The sequence below is a fragment of the Filicampus tigris genome, chromosome 13, assembly GCF_054856515.1.
Source record: "Filicampus tigris isolate MCC_2025a chromosome 13, RoL_Ftig_1.0, whole genome shotgun sequence".
In the NCBI taxonomy this organism is placed as follows: domain Eukaryota; kingdom Metazoa; phylum Chordata; class Actinopteri; order Syngnathiformes; family Syngnathidae; genus Filicampus; species Filicampus tigris.
Window position 1 is genome coordinate 1,803,310 of NC_141229.1, and position 12,430 is coordinate 1,815,739.

A 12,430-nucleotide genomic window follows, 5' to 3' on the forward strand; every position below is an offset into this window, starting at 1 on the left:
TGTTGGTCCAATCCCCTCCACCGACAGGGAGCGCTAACGGGTCATTGGAAACTCACGTGACACCACCAACGAAAATAATCCAGGAAGTGTGCGGCGTCAGGAGGAATTTTAAACACATGGAAGGTAAAACAAACCAGCGAATTTCATGTATATGTGCTGAAACGTGTGTTTTAGTGAAGTTATTTTGTAGTATGATCCCTGAGTTTAACGCAGTAAAAGTATCTTTTCATCAACTGCTTATAGTTCTCCGTGTATCATTTCCTTTGCAGATGTAAACAAGTCATTTGATTTTAACGTTGAATTCGGTCATTTCACCGATTGGTCCTTTGAAGCAGTCTTCAAATTGGCTATTATACAAAGTTAGATTTGTGAAAGGGCTACTGCCCTCCAATGCAACATAAACTGTGTCAGTCAACTAACCACGGCCTATGTGTGTGTACCCTGACCAGGCGACGTCGCCAACGTGAACAGGAAGTGCTCGGCCGTCACAGGAAGTGGCCGCAAACTAAAGGACAACGCAGCCGAATGGCACAACTTGATGCTGCGTTGGGAGAAGCTCAACGATGAAGGCTTCACCATCGCTACGAGCATCGTCAACGCCAGGAGAAGCAGGTGACCGCTGTACATTATTCTTATATTGCATGTCAATTCACTCCACACACAGTAAAATACTTCACGATTTCTAAAAAATAATAATTTTGACAATTATAACTTACATCTAACAAAAACTCACCATTCAGAGTGTAGCGCCTGCTGCGAATAACCCCCCCTCAAAAAAAAAAAAAATCTGAAGGTTTATAATTACCTATACGCTACATGTAGGGTTGCCAACTCCCGGAAAAATAAATAAGGGACACCTCATCGGCAGGCAGGGACGGCCGACCTGACTGCCTTCAACTAGGGATGGATGGGCAGATCGATACTCCGATCCAGAGTGCTCAATTTTAAGTATGGATCCTCAAGCTAAAGTATTGATATCTGCAATTAATTCATATATACTGTATAATATATTTATGAATCCATAATTTAGAAGGTTCTATTGTCATCCAATCAGAATTTCTGCTATGTGTTGCCAAGGGCAAAGAACTTTCTGCCTTGGCAGAACCAGACTGCTGGCTCTGCTCCCGCCCACCAGAACTTTGTAAACAAATGTGATTGGATGAAGAACGATTTTCTATCATATTTATAATTCAAGTGTAGTATATCGACTGCCTGTACAGTAAAAATTATGCATATCTGTTTGAACTTGTAATTAATGTAAGGCTGTGTGTGTGTGTGTGTGTGTGTAGTATTTAGCTATTGTTCATCAATGTGATTCATGATGAATTCGTGTAATTCATCACAGATTACAAAGCACTGAAGTGCTTCAACTCACTCAACCTAATTCCTTTGACACAAGATGCCACCAGATGGAGGCAAAGCACTACTTTTGCTTAGATGAAGCTAAGCTCACGTCAACTTAGTTCCCTGGTGTCACGATGGTCTATGAAGCTCCTTCTACTCAGTTGAACATCATTTCTTGGCACTGAGCTGCCACCAGATGGCGGCAAAGCACTACATTTCTCTAACTGAAGCTCCGCACCTCAGGTCAACGTAGTTGTAGCCTAGTGTGCTAAGCGGCGTGCGCGTGCTAATGTTAGCACCTCTCTCTACTCCCTGTGCAGCGGCGAGGCGGAAGGATCTTCGGGGGATCTCGTGGTCGGCAATGCGGCACTTGGGGAGGAATGTGAAAAACTGGAGGGCGTCGTCCAGAAAATGGTGAACAAAATTCCACGCGGCGTTGCAAACGCTTGTCCGCGCCGCGTGGCTCTAATGCGCAACTTGACGTCAGGCGGCCATCGTGGCCAAGATGGAGCGGCTGATGGCGTCCCAGCGAGGCCTGGTGGACCTGGAGGAATTTCAGTTCGGGCCCCAAGGCAGGAAGTTTCCGCTCTTCCACAGCTGGAACGCCAAAGACTTCGGTGAGCTCTCCTCTTACGGACAATTCATCTGCATGAATAATCCACATTGTATCGTATCGAGCTCCTTTCTGCGCAATCAGACGCGTGTGTAGATGAGAGCGAGGATTTTGATGGACAGGGTGAAAGGCGACGTGATAATGGGCTGCAAACGAAAGGGAAATGTGGAACCGCGGTGTGCAAAGGGCTGCACAACGTCAACACCTAAAAGTGGCTACAGAGAGGTGAACATTGAAAAATAGTTTGACGGAGGAGAAATGTTGTCGAAATATGACGTGTAAGAGGTTAGGAAAGTTCATTTCTTGGATGGTTGTAGAGGGGGAGGTTGAAGTATGAACCGGGCGACAAAAAGATAAACGCGGAGTTGCAAAAGTGACTGGGAAAAGATTTTGTTGTTGTTCAGAAATGTATTTAAGTGGCAGCTGAAAGGGAGATGGTAGAAAAGCGCCACAAAAGGGACCATAGAAAATGTCGTGCCAAAAGCGCTACAGAAAAACATGGATTCGAAAAGCGGCGGTGGCGGCAAAGGGGCTACAACAAGGTTTGATGAAGGTTCGATTGAAATGTAAAGGGCGCAGTGCGGAAGGGGCTTGAGAAAGGTACATGTTGAAGGAAGATGCTGTGACGGGTTGGAAGACATTTTTTCTTTTTAAAGGGAAGTCAACGCAAACATTTTTTTCCAAGAATATGTTCTATGCGCGCCCACTAGTTGAAACGGGGCATTCTGATTAATATTGCGTTTGTGGAATAAGTGTTAAGCTTCTCGTTTTTAGCCATCCCCGGGGGCGGCCATTTTGTCTTCATTCGACTGAAAATGACATCACCACCGCTCACAACGCCCAATCACGGCTGACCTGTTTTCTGAATCTGAGCCGTGATTGGTCGTTGTGAGCAGTTGTCATGTCATTTTCAGTCGATTATTGTGCATTTTGCATTTCACAAACGCAAAATGAATCAGAATGCCGTGTTTCAACCGGTGGGCCTGCTGGGAACATATTCTTGAAAAAACAAAATGTTTGGGTTGACTTCCGCTTTAAAGGAGAGAAATAAAAAGGCGATGTGAAAGTAGCTCCGGAAAGGTTACCTGTTGACAGTGTGAAAGGGGTAAGAAAGGTACTTTTTAACGGTGCGGCTAACGAAAGGCTTAAGAGTGGCCAAAAGTGTCGTGAAAGGGGCTGTAAAGGTGAATTTTGCTTGTTTGCAGCGCACTCGTGCGGCATCCTGCTGCGGTCGTTCACGTCGGAGCTGCGTCTGAAGCGGCTCCTCCTCCGGGAAGTGGCTCACAGCGCCAACGCGGACCTGAGCCTGGTGTACCTTTCGTGCTGGCTCCACCAGCCGCTGGTGCCGGCGCGCGCCCGCCTGGCCCTGGAGGCGGTCCTGCTGGAGACGGGCCAGCGACACCTTCCGGGTTGACAACGGCTTTTATTGTGAAAACAGGAAACAAAGACCAACAGGCGCCGGGCGTACACGAGCGCTCGTCCCAAAAGTCGTAAAAATAGTGCAGCTTTGTTTCTCACATTTATCTACATATTCACAACGCAAATATGAAAAAACATTTACAACAAGCTTAAAAAAACCAATGGATCGCTTCATGGTCGCGCCCCGGAGAACGGTCGGATCGCGGCGACGTGGAGAAGAACGGAGCGTGAGAAATAAATAGGAACGGCAAGGAGCGTTCCACAAGGTTCCGTGACAAAGTCCGCCAGTGGCTGTTTCGCTGGCTTGGTTACAGAATCTTCCGGAAAACTAAGCAAACTGAGCGGCCAAGCGTAGACTTGGTTGCGGAACCGAGTCCGCGATTGGCTGGTCAGCTGCCGTGCTCCAGAAAGCTCCATAAGAAAGTCTGCGATTGGCCACAAAGCCGCTCTCTCTTCTTGAAGGTTCCATGACAAAGTCCACAGTTGGCCGTCCGGCTTGCTTTGTTCCAGAAGGTTCCGTAACAAAGTCCAAGAGTGGCGGCGGCGAGGCAGCCAATTGCAGAATTTGTTCCAGAAACCTGTCTGCGTTTGGCCGGTCACTTTGCTTTCTTCCGGAAAGTTCCGTACGTGCTCTTTGTTACGGAACCTTCTGGAACTAAGCAAAACGGACGCTCACTCACTTATTCTGGAAGGTTCCGTAACAAAGTCCACGATTTGCCGATCAGCCGCTAGTTGGGCTACTACCTCCATTAGTTCCGTGACAAAGTCTGTGATTGGCCGTCCAGTTTGCTTCAAACTCCAAAGATTGGACAAAGCCAACGAAACATCCAGATCGGCCGTCCAGCCACTCGGTTCCAGGAGGTTCCGAAGCAAAGCAAAGTCCGCCATTGGCCGTTCAGCTGGCTTTGCCGGGGTCGGCCGCCTCGATGCCCAGCAGGGCCTGCACCGCCTCCAGGGGGACGCCGTCCGGAGTCTGGATGTGCATGGTGGTCCCGTCCGGCCCGTTGACGATGACGATGCCGTCCGTGTCGCTCAGGCCGTCCGTCTCGATGTAGATCTCCTGGCCCTCCTGCACCAGACACGTCTCCGGAAGATTCTCGGGTTCCCGCGCCTGCTCGCTCGGGGCCGGGACTGGGGCCGGACCCTCCGCCGGCGGAGGGGCCTCCGCCTCCCGCTGCTCGGCTGCGGTCACCTCCATGGGGGTGGCGGCTGGAGGAGCCTGGGCGGGGCCGGTGGAGCTGGAGGAGCAAATACTCAAGATGAGTACTGAGGTACCTTGACTCACGAGCCGAATTCTTTCTGTGACCGTGCTCTCAACTCAAATCAAATTTTCCCACTTGAAAAGAATGCAAACGCTATTAATTCGTTCCAGCCCCTTAAAAAACACCCAAAACTTTTTGTAGTGTGTCTTTTCAAAAGAAAAAATATATCACACTGTACAGTAATGTATTGTAAAAACCCAAACAATACCATTTTCATCAGGGCCCAACCGATGAATCGGCCAAGATTAGATTTTAAAACGGGCAAAATCATGTATCGTCACTGTCCAGTGAAAAACACTTATGTCCATTTTTTTTTTTCAATTTTCTTAATTTTTACGTCAATGGTGTTTCCGCGTTACAGACATCGCATTAACGTGAAAAACAAAACTTTTTCCAAAATTGGACATGTGTTTTTCACAGGACAGCGACGATATATTATTGGCTACTCAGTCAGCTGTGGGAATTTTATTCAGACAAATATTGTAAATACTGCTAGGTCGTTTGCTTTGTGCCACGAGCAAAAAAAAATGACCTTCAAATACGTTTTGGGAAACAGCAAACTTCACAACGTTCTGCCGCCATCAGTTCATGTTTACATTGATGTACGGAAGTGGCGGTGCATTCACACCAGACCCAAATTACTCATGCGACATATTTATATATAAAGTTCATGCAAATTTGTGCGGGGGTGACACAAAAGGCGCATTTGACGCAACACGAGTCGGCGACGTGAAATTGGCCAAAGCTTGAGTTGGAAAAGTTCAACTCGAGCCACAAATTCATGTTCCGTTCTGCCGCAGTGCGAGGACGTTTTGGCATATGGGGTGTAAATATTTCCGTTGACTTGTTTACAGCCGTCGCGTGTCGTAATCGTGTTTGGATCGAGCCGGGGAAGCCCCGTCCACCTCTCTGGTGCGAGTAAGGCAAATTGTCGTTTGGTGTAAACACGTCTCCCTTGATCAGAGTCATGCAAGTGACGTGAGGTGAAAGTTTGGTCATGGAATAAATTCAACTCACAAATTAAGGTACCTCAGTACTAAAAAAAAAAAAAAAAAAAAAAAATGCTAAGGAATGAACAGGAATTTATGGGACTAAACCAGGAATATACAAAATTGAAGGTTGGCTGCTCACAGGGAACTTAAAAATAGTTGGTGAAAATATATTGAGGCAAAAATTTCATGCAGGGGTCTTGAAAGTGCCTTGTTCGCTCGCTTCTGTGCTACGCCCCAGCTCCTCCCCCGGTCGTCATGGTAACAAACGCCATACTCTGTATTTTTATGCAACAGAACCCCCCCCCCCCCCAAAAAAAAAAAACTGTGAAAGTGAAGTGTCCTTTCATTATTTACTTTTTGTGAATTGTAACACAAGAATGCCACAACTTTAATTAAAGACAACTGAGAACCACCCCCCTCCTTAAAAAACACATCTGCGTCAACGTCTGCTGGAGCATATTGACCACTTTTTTTCGATGTGTTGCTTCGGGAGCTTCACTCACGGTTTGGCTTCACTGGGGATCAGCGGCGTCGCCGTGGAGGAGGCGGCGCAAGGCGTCGACGTCGGCGTCACGGGGGCCACCGAGGTCACCACGGGGGTGGCGGAGGTCACAACTAGTGTGTTCCGAGGTCAAAGGTCAGTATTTGAACTCGGCAAAGGTCCTCCAAGCTCTCCCCTGTACATACCCGCTCTCTCGATGCCGTTGTGCTGCAGTGGAACGCTGTTCTCCATCTTGAAGCGCTTGGATGGCGGCAGCATCTTGGAGTTCTGCAGGGGGGCCGAGACGAGGCTGAGCGGGATCAAGCGGGGATCGGGTAAGGGGAGTTCAAGAGCTTACCTCCATGTAACGGCTACTTTTGTTGCTGGCGCTGGACGCCGGAGACGCGCCAGGGAGAACTTTCATCCGGTTCACCTCGTCCAGGATGCCCAGAGAGCGCGCCACCTGCGAGCACGTATCAGCAGCATCAGAAATCACCTCTGCAAATGTCCAAAGTGGCCAACTTCCATGGCTTCTTCAGACTTTTTGGTGGGTCTGCTAATGATGGATCGGAATTGGCGTAGCCAAGTGAAACTGGATTCGGAGACTGGGGGGAAAGGACCCGTGGAAATGACCAAATGGAGCCTAAAATGTCCACGTCAAATCAAAATGGCAGACTTCCTGTAGACATGGCTTCTTGAGACATTTTTGTGGGTCTACTCTTGATAGACGTGCCTACCACATTTCATGCTTCCAAGTCAAACTGGCTTTGGGGGGTGAATTTTCTTAATCTCTACTCCTAAGTCATCCGTGACAACCCCCAAAATGAAGCAAAAATGTCCGCTTCAAACCAAAATGGCCACCTTCCTTTTTGGCAAGGCTTCTTGAGAGCTTTTTGTGGGTCTGCTCGGTTCAGACATGCCAACCAAATTTCACGTTGCCAGGTCAAAACAGCTTTGGAAGCTTCATTTTCTAAATTTATTAAGTCATCTTTGGGGAAAAAAAAAAAACAAAAAAAAAACAAGAAATGGCCAAAATGGCCTAAAAATAGCCAATTGAAACCAAAATTGCCAATTAGTTGTGCCTTCTCAGGCATGTCCTCTTGAGACTTTTGTGGGTCTACTCTTGATCGACATGCCAACCAAATTTCATGTTACTTTACAACATCTACTTAAAAAATGTATCTGGCTCCAATACATATAAATAAAGCAGAGGATTTGATTTGGTCCAACCACTTGACAAAAATAAAATGGACTCAATTCAACAAAAACGGTTTATCAGTGTAAAAAAAAAAAAAAAAAAAAGACCAAAATTAGGCTACCATGGCCACTTTCAACCAAAATGCCGGCAGGGCTTCTTGAGACTTTTTCCGCGTCTCCTCGTGATCTTCATGTCTCCCAAATTCCATGTGGCTGCGTGAAACTTTTTCAGCTCCTCCAGAAGTTCTCACCTCGATGTTCCTGATCTCCAGGGGTGCGGCTCCTCCTTGTGGCGCTATGATGTAATCCTGTGCGGCCTGTCTCACTTGCGCCTGCAGCGATTCGAACTCGCGGTACACATCCGGAAAGTGAGTACGAGGCGGGCCGATCCGCTCCACCTGGAGCACACAAAGATGCCGTTTTGGCCTTCTTTACACTCTTAACCGGTCTGCACAAAACAACCTTTGACAGCTACTTCCCGGACTTGCTTGGCTCAAACGTATCCCCGAGTCGACTCGATCCGCATGACTTTACAGGTCTCTTTTGTTGTGTTCAAGTTCAACTACGCCGCCGCTTGTGTGTGGGGGAAAGTCGGCGATGCGCTTTTACCCGTTTAACTCATTGACTGCCGTGGACGTTTCCATTCGTCAACGGTTTACTGCCACAGAGGAGTAAATTTGTAGTCTCGGCCAGCTCGCCTGTGACATTCAAGCTTATAGCTACAGACGCCAGTAGATGGCAGTGTTGCATCACTTTAGATTTGAGATCAGCACGGCTTTTGCGTAAAAGGGAACGTTTCGGCGCCGATTGTCGGCCGTCACGTTGCTTATAAGGGAGCCAAATATCGGAAGTCAGACAAGTTTAAACACTTGACAACCAAACCGGGTGCGTCTGTGTAAATATGGGTCACGGTAGGTTAAGTCGAAAGCGCATCCCGAGACTTACTTCCGACTTGCACATAGGCGACTCTGGAGTTTGCCTTCCTACCTTGGCCAGCAGCATCTCCCACACACTTAAGACTTTAGTGAGACGAGGAAGAACGATGTCCATCAGCTCCTCGTCCTCGCACTGATCCACCAGCTGCGGACGGACACGGCGGTCGTCAAGGAAAACGCGCCAAAGACGCTTACAAACCAAGCAACAATCGGGCAAACCTCCTGCAGTCGCTCGCGTCTCCTCTCCACCTGCAGCTCGGCGCTCACCGCGCCGCCACCAGGCTTGGGGGGCCGTCCGGGGCGTCCCCGCCGGCCCATGAGGCTCAGGCTGCCCGACACCTGAACGAACTTCGGCACGTGACCACTTGTAAGCCTGACTTGCTTTTGATTGACACGTGTCAACGTTTCAAAGTGATCTTACCTTGGGTGCCACCCCCAGGGACCGGCCCCGACCCCGCCCGCGGCCGCGCCCCCTCCCTCGTCCCCGACCGCGGGGCCTGCCCGGACCGCGGTGGTGGACGCCCCGGAATCCTCCAGCGGAAGCCGCCGGGCCCAACTCCAGAGACAACGAGGCACTCGGCTAATTAGCAAGCAGAGGTAATCAAATGACCGTGTAAAAGTGACAGAGTATATAATACGAAACAAAATGAGGTCGCAAGCGCCGTACTTTGTCCGTTGCCACAGCAGCAGGTTTTCCCTCCGTGTCCTCTTCCTTGGCGGCGTCCGCCGTTGTCTCGTCCGTCTTTTCCGTGGCACCCGTTTGCGCCTGTCCGTCGTCGGCGCGGGTTTGCGGCGGCGGCGGCGGCGCTTCGCCGGCCGGCTCGGGTTCTCCGTGGCTGGGGTTGAGCTTGTAGTGGCGGTTGAGTCCCCCCAGTCCGATGTAGGCCTTGTCGCAGGTCTGGCAAGGGTGGGACCGGGACTTGTGGCTGTAGGCCAGCGAGGTGTCGGCGTCTTGGGCGCCGTCCTTTCTGTCCTCGTCCTCCATGCTCATGTCCGAGTAGTCGTCGGAGTCGGACTGGTGGCTCTCGGCCAGGTCCTCTGTCTTGATGAACTTGTAGTCTTTGGCTTTGTACTTGGGCGGTCTCGAGACCCGCCCCGACCTGGTCTGCACCTTGGCTGCCTTCTTCTCTTTCTTCTTCTGCTTCCTCGCTTTCTCCTTGTCTCGGTCTTTGGCCGCAGGTGGGGCGACCGGAGCCGCGGCCGGTGGGCCCGCTACGGTTGGGTTGGCCTGTACAGGCGGGGCGGCGGTCTGTTTGACCGGAGTCTTACTGGGGGACGGCGAGGTGCCGTTGGCGGGTGTCTTGAGCAGCGACACGTTGGCCAGTTTAATGGTGGGGGTCGCGGCGGGGGCGGGCGGCGTCTTGCCGGCGGCGGCGGTGGTGACGGCCGCCGGCAGCTTGTGGACCACTGGGAGCAAAGATCCCACCATGGGGGCGGGGCTCTGGAGGAGCAGCTGGATGGGGGCGTCGCCCAAGTTCTGCTGCAGGAACAACTGCTGGCCCTGCTGAGCCACCATTGGCTGGATGTGGATGATCTGAGTGCTGCCATTGGTCGACAACGTCACCGGTTGATTGACAGTCTGACTGTTGTGCTGCTGGGAGGCGGGGCGGGGCTTTATTTCCTGTTTGGGAGGAGCCTGAATCTGGATCCTGACCGGTTCTGGCTGTAAGTATGAAAGGAAAATTAACATTCTGAAAACCTTTCCGGAAGAAGGCTTGCTTAGCTTTATGTTGATGTACACGTTTGAATTATTTTATTAGTCTTTCTATCAACCATTTAAGTGAAACCACTGTAATGACTATCAGATCCTTGTAGATGGCGCCGTGGCATCGCTTCGCATTTGAGCCCAGCACAGCGTTTGCAGCCAGTGATACCGATTATAGGGGGAAAAAAATAATTAATGCCAACGTTTTGGACGTCGGACAAGTTCAGGAGCCTGACACTTGAACAAAGTATGTAAATGCATGTTTCAAACGGAGTTTGTGTCGTCGTAGGTAGCCGAAAGTGTGTCGCTATCGTCCAAAAACGATGCACTTGCTGGAGTGAATGGCGAACCCATGCACAAAAGCCACCGACATCGAAATAGAGCCATGTGGTGAGTCAGCATCAGTCACGACGCGCGTCTTGGTTGGATATCAGCAAATAAAGGATTATTTTGCCGTTCTCAGTCTTGTTTTTGTAATGGCATACACCCATCAGCATCAAAGCCAAATGACATGTTTCTTGTCACAAAAAGCGAATGGAAAAACCTAGAAACAACCAAAAGGAGTGTACCGTCTTGATCGGTCCGCCGCGTGTGTTGTCACAGCATTCTGTGCTTCTTGAAAGATTGGTCAAAATGCTCTAAAATGGCTGCCTATATGGAGAGGTCTGCTTTGAAAAAAAAATCTAAACCTGGCGGAACCTGCAGGCGAGGAGGATAAATCTACTGCATGTCATAAATGAATTGACAAAGAAGACCGCTGGAAACACGTAGCGTCCGTCGTCTCTTACGAATGGCCCTTTACATAGTCCAACTCTGAAGGCTAAAATCTATTTGAGGCCATTTTCTCAAGCACTCTGCTCTAGTCAAATGACACCAGAGGCTTTGTTTACGAGCGGAAAGCGCCGTCGTCTTCCACCTGGAAGGGCGTGTGACGTCAAGGTGAAGGGTCATTTAGGCTGATGCTTCAATTTATTGATGTCGTTTGACAGTTTCAGTTGTGTGCTTACCTTGGATTGAGTCAAGTGGACTGTGCTTGTGCTGCCGCCGCTGCTGCTGCTGACCTGTAAGGCGGCCTGCTGGGCCACGCTCTTCAGGTGCTGGGAGGCATTCTGCACCTGGACTACTTGTTTTACCGTCTGCTGCAGGTTTTGCACCTGGACTAGCTGCTTCACCGCCTGCTGCACCGCCTGCTGCGGTGTCTGGACCTGGACTAGCTGTTTGACTGTCTGCTGTGGGGTCTGGACCTGAACCACTTGTTTTACTGCCTGCTGCGGGGTCTGGATCTGGACTATTTGTTGTACTGGCTGCTTTGGGGTCTGGACCTGGGGTATCTGTTTGACCGGTTGCTGCGGGGTCTGGACCTGCTGCTGCAGGATCTGGACCTGCTGCTGCGGGATCTGGACCTGCTGCTGAGTCTTGCTGCTCACCTGGCTGATGACCTGCTGCAGCTGAATGGGGTTGAGCGCAGCGCCGTGGACGGGGCTGCTTTTTACAGCCTGACTCTGCTGGAGCAGCTGGGCGGCCTCGCTGTCCGACACCTGAACCACCTGCTGCTTGCTGAGCTGCTCCAACAGAGCCTGTTGCTCCTCGGGGGTCAGCCCGGAGCCCTCCATCAGGCTGCCGTCCGGCTGCACGTAGATGATGGTGGTGTTGCTCATGTCTGCGCCCAAGCTGGAGAACTCGGTGCCCACGAGGATGCTTTGCTCTGTCTGTAAAAAGTCCACCAGCTGAGACTCCCCGACCGCGGGGGCAACAGCGGAGACTGCCTGGGCCAGGTCCCCGGGATGGTCGCCCTGCTCGCCGGACGCCGCGGGCGAGCTTTCCCCGCGCTCTCCGGGCGTCGCGGCGGGGCTACACACGGCCGGCTCGGTGCCGGGGGCGACGGGCTGCGGCGGGGTGGCGTCCTCCGGCTGCGTGGAGTCCGCGGGGTGGGTTTGAGCCGGGGAGCGAGGAGGTCCCGCGGCTGTTATTGTTCTCCCGGACCCGCTCTCATCCTCGTTGTCCGCCATTTTGGCTGCGCGGCTGCTGCTAGCTAAGCGGCTAACAGGGACCCAGTCTGCGCCTCAAAGGAAATGCAATCGTAACGCCACACGATTAGAGAAGTCGACGCTCGTCGAGAATATGTGCGTGTTTGTAAGTGAAATGCGCCACTGCTGTGAAGAACAACATGAACACCGGAGGAGGGGAAAAAAAACGGGGAGCAGATGACGGAACCTTGGAGGAGTTTTTTTCAGCTAGCCTAGCTTAGCCTTCGCCTAGCCGCTCCAGGCGGGAGGCAAAATGTCCGGACTGGATCACTGGGGCGAACTCGCATTTCGCGTGATAGTAGTAGTTTTTGAGATATTCCATACTTTTGTTTTAAAAAGTGCGAAAAATGTGCAGAATTTGACATTGTTTCTCTCTTTAAGATAGAATTTTGATGAGGCTGTATCTGTCTTGTCAAGCATGTCCATACAACATTCTTTCAATTTTGATGCGGTCG

The 12,430-nt window shown here is 50.8% G+C and overlaps 2 protein-coding genes across 3 annotated transcripts; one reads left to right on the top strand and one right to left on the bottom strand.

Annotated features, from left to right (window-relative positions):
• The first annotated feature begins 44 nt into the window (after positions 1-44).
• Positions 45-6,042, top strand: cinp (cyclin dependent kinase 2 interacting protein). The gene is made up of 5 exons (XM_086050016.1): positions 45-123; positions 450-612; positions 1,665-1,758; positions 1,832-1,961; positions 3,163-6,042. Exons 1-5 carry the CDS (start codon positions 117-119, stop codon positions 3,369-3,371), a joined length of 603 nt encoding a protein of 200 aa, XP_085906142.1. The 5' UTR covers positions 45-116; the 3' UTR covers positions 3,372-6,042.
• Positions 3,361-12,253, bottom strand: znf839 (zinc finger protein 839). Of its 2 annotated transcripts, none has more exons than XM_086050011.1 (10): positions 10,956-12,253; positions 8,911-9,906; positions 8,665-8,823; positions 8,463-8,582; positions 8,296-8,388; positions 7,560-7,706; positions 6,470-6,574; positions 6,318-6,399; positions 6,134-6,245; positions 3,361-4,614 (listed from the first exon to the last, which is right to left on the bottom strand). In XM_086050011.1, exons 1-10 carry the CDS (start codon positions 11,955-11,957, stop codon positions 4,272-4,274), a joined length of 3,159 nt encoding a protein of 1,052 aa, XP_085906137.1. In that variant the 5' UTR covers positions 11,958-12,253; the 3' UTR covers positions 3,361-4,271. The 2 variants fall into 2 exon arrangements, with proteins under 2 accessions (XP_085906137.1, XP_085906136.1); XM_086050010.1 differs by having other exon boundaries at positions 8,463-8,591.
• Between the last annotated feature and the right edge of the window lie 177 nt (positions 12,254-12,430).

What these genes read in the sequence shown, in the direction of transcription:
- cinp (XM_086050016.1), top strand. An exon ending in AGGGCGTCGTCCAGAAAATG is followed by an intron (nt 1,759 to 1,831) that starts GTGAACAAAATT and finishes ACTTGACGTCAG; the next exon opens with GCGGCCATCGTGGCCAAGAT. An exon ending in CTGGAACGCCAAAGACTTCG is followed by an intron (nt 1,962 to 3,162) that starts GTGAGCTCTCCT and finishes GCTTGTTTGCAG; the next exon opens with CGCACTCGTGCGGCATCCTG.
- znf839 (XM_086050010.1), bottom strand. Translation starts at nt 11,957, where the DNA reads ATGGCGGACAACGAGGATGAGAGCGGGTCCGGGAGAACAATAACAGCC. An exon ending in TCCACTTGACTCAATCCAAG is followed by an intron (nt 9,907 to 10,955) that starts GTAAGCACACAA and finishes TCATACTTACAG; the next exon opens with CCAGAACCGGTCAGGATCCA. An exon ending in ATCCCCAGTGAAGCCAAACC is followed by an intron (nt 4,615 to 6,133) that starts GTGAGTGAAGCT and finishes TTGCTCCTCCAG; the next exon opens with CTCCACCGGCCCCGCCCAGG.